Genomic DNA, 3,132 nt, shown 5'->3' on the forward strand with positions numbered 1-3,132 from the left:
TGTGTGTGTGTGTGTGTGTGTGTGTGTGTGTGTGTGTGTGTGTGTGTGTTGGGGAGGGGGTGAAAACTGATCTTCTGGCGGTCAGAACAAAAAAAGGACCATTTTCTGTTACAGAACTCTTTTCTGAAGCCTCTTTGATGGCCAGAAATGGTGCGGGTGGGGAGAATTAGTCATCATAAGAGGCTCCTGGTGATGCTTGGTAAAGAGCATCTGCCCTGACCCCGAGGGTCTGGAGTGAAAAGACCCTGGTTTAGACTCTTCAGGGGAGTAAGTGGGATTTCTCGTTTCCCGCTTCCCGAACCTCTTCCCCTTTCCAGCCGGTACCGGCAATTTAGGAAACAGCCCCCTTTCCCGTCTAACCCGCTGGCCCCCGCAGATCAGAGGGAGAGGAGGCAAGCCAGTCTCCGGGAGGCATCCTCCAGGCCCAGACATTCGTCTCTGTCCATTTCAAGGCGCCCAGCCTGCGCCGTAAATAACAAAGTACTGCGCCCACCGCGGAGGACACTGCGTCCTCTCTGCGTGTTTTATCCACGAGTCTTGGGCAAGTCTGGGTTCTGGGGCTGCGATCAAGAGCCCGATTTGAGACTGGCTCTGGAGTTGGAGGAAGGGCCCCGGGGGGGGGGGGAAGAGGGGCGGGGGGGGGGGGGGGGGGGGGGGGGGGGGGCGCGGCTCTTGCGAGGATTACGGCGGAGGCTGTGGACCTTGGCGCGGCTCGCGGAGGCTGCAGCCATTGCACAGCCGAGCATCCCACATTCAACAGGAGGAACCCGCGGGAGAGGAGCCCGAGCCCCCCGCGCCGCAGCCGCCGCAGCCCGTGCGCCCCGCGCCCCAGTGTGCCATGGCCAAGGAAGGCGTGGAGAAGGCGGAGGAGACGGAGCAAATGATCGAGAAGGAGGCAGGCAAGGAGCCCGCTGAGGGCGGCGGCGGCGGCTCTCACCGCCTCGGGGACGCCCAGGAGATGCGCGCTGTGGTGCTGGCCGGCTTCGGGGGGCTCAACAAGCTGCGGGTCACCAGGAAGGCCATGCCCGAGCCGCAGGACAGCGAGCTCAAGATCCGCGTCAAAGCCTGGTCCAGTATCCGCGTCTTTCTCGCTTTCTCTCTTTGCGCGCTCCGCGCTCCCGGGGCGGGGGTGGCGGAGCCTCGGCGGGGCCCCTGCGCGGAAGAGCGGCCGTGGGCGTCCCCTCCGCGCCCTTCCCGGGTCTCAGAGCCTCCCCGCGGCCGGCGGCCGGCTGACGCTGGGGAGGATGCTGCGAGGTGGCCCTCGCCCGCGCCAAGCCGGATCTAGGGTTGACCGGAGGGGACTGTGAGCTCCTGCGAGGGGAGGAACGCGGTGGATGGTGGCGCCCAGCACCCGGGGTCTGGAAGATTGCGCTGCGGGGGCTCTCCGTCGGGTAGACAGCTCAGCTGCCAGGAAAGGGAGTTTGATAACACGGTTAAAAAAAAATAATAATAACCGTCGGCTTACTGTGTACCAGCCTTCGTGTTTAGAGTTTTATGTGTGCGATCTTATTTAATACTTCCTGGGACCCGATGAGTTAGGTACCATCATTATCTCCCGTTTCAGGTGAGGAGACCCGGGCTCAGGCAGTGATTTGCCCGAGATCTCGTGGCAGCTACTAATTGACCTGGCCAGGATTTGCTACTCGATCTTTTCAGCCTCTGTGCTGCGGTTCTGCTGGGGCTGGCGACAGAGTGCAGGGCTGGGGAAGTGCGTTTTCTCTCCCCACTGCTGCATTCTGCCCCTCTGGTGCCCTGGTAGGGACAAAGGGACTGGGAAGCAGGGGGTTAGGTCCTGGAGCATCTCAGCTTGGTGAGGGGTGAGGCCAAGGCTCCCTCTTCCCCACTAGCGTCTTCTGTGCTTCTCCAAAGTGGAAAAACAAACAACCGGCAATCTTCTCAGAACTCCTGCCCCCATCTCAAATGGAGCTCAGCAATCTGAGTGTCCTTCCATTCCCGACTCCTCCTGGGGGAACTTCAGAGTTATACCCAGCTGGGATTCGCTCTGGAGGGCTTAAGCCTCTCTGTGTGCTGTCACTATATGATCATTTCTCTGAAGTTCTAGGAGGGAGGGCTCACTCACCCCAGGGGGTTTACTGGACCCAACACTCTGAGTTCTTTATGCAGTAGCGTGGGAAGCGCCTAAGGGGAGCCCGCTCTTGGCACAGTTAGATGGACTTACCCTTTCTCATGTCTGTGTTTTAAAGGCAATAGACACGGCTCCGGAAAGGAGCAGTCAGCTTACCTGTTCCTAGGTTAGACCCCAAACCTGGACTCTGCGACCATATGCAGAGGCAAGAAAAATGCAAAGGATTTTCTCCTCCCCTTCGCTGCTTTGAGAGCAGGTGCAGGATTCACATGCCAGGCTGGAAGGCAGCTGGTAAGAGAAGCAAGCGCTGGTTTCTGACTCACTCCTCACACATGTAGCAGGTCGCAGTTGCCTCTAAACATGACTCTTGGGAATTCAGGGTAAGGGAATAGGCTTTTGCAAACTGGGGGATCCTGTACAGTTCCATTTTGTTAACTCTTGTGAACCAAGCTGATTGATCCCAGAAGGCAGGGCTTGCGTCTGCCCTTTTCACCAACAAATCCCCGATGCCCAGCATAGCACAGCATGGTGCTTGGCACACACCATGTCCAACATCAGTTACTGCTGAAGGAATCAGTTATTGCTGAATGAATGGAGTGAGAAAAGACGCTTGAGCCAGGACTGCTGAGTCCTTATTTTTCTTCGCTTGCTGGTGGAGGAACATCTACCTCGTAAAACTAAAACTATATATTGATAATTTTCCTTCCTTAGCCACAGATCAAAAATATTTCGTGTGTGTGGGGGGGTGGGGGGTGTATATAATTTATGACTCTCCATCCAGGGTATGTTCAGAGAGTGAAAATGTTGAAGCTACTTTTTAAAGAAAAGAGCATCACTTGCCATACAAATAGGTCTGGGTTCTCTAGTCTTATGCTAATTACATAGATACTGATAGGAACTGAAGCATTTTGAAATAATAAATGTCAAGATGAAAGCCAGGAGGTTGCTTTTCAAAGCCAGATGCACAAGCCTGTTCTTTCTTGGAGCTGTACACACACACACACACACACACACACACACACACACACACACACACACACACACAC

The 3,132-nt window shown here is 56.1% G+C and overlaps 1 protein-coding gene across 1 annotated transcript in view; it reads left to right on the plus strand.

Moving 5' to 3' along the window:
* Positions 1 to 739: 739 nt before the first annotated feature.
* Positions 740 to 3,132, plus strand: part of VAT1L (vesicle amine transport 1 like) — a 142,269-nt gene continuing 139,876 nt past the window's right edge. The window contains exon 1 of the mRNA XM_025860321.2: positions 740 to 1,068. Coding sequence (XP_025716106.1) covers positions 839 to 1,068 — 230 coding nt within the window. The 5' untranslated portion in view covers positions 740 to 838. The remainder of the gene's footprint in view (positions 1,069 to 3,132) is intronic.

Source organism: Callorhinus ursinus, unplaced genomic scaffold (assembly GCF_003265705.2).
Source record: "Callorhinus ursinus isolate GAN/ISIS: 27379988/994484 unplaced genomic scaffold, GSC_fseal_2.0 scaffold46, whole genome shotgun sequence".
In the NCBI taxonomy this organism is placed as follows: domain Eukaryota; kingdom Metazoa; phylum Chordata; class Mammalia; order Carnivora; family Otariidae; genus Callorhinus; species Callorhinus ursinus.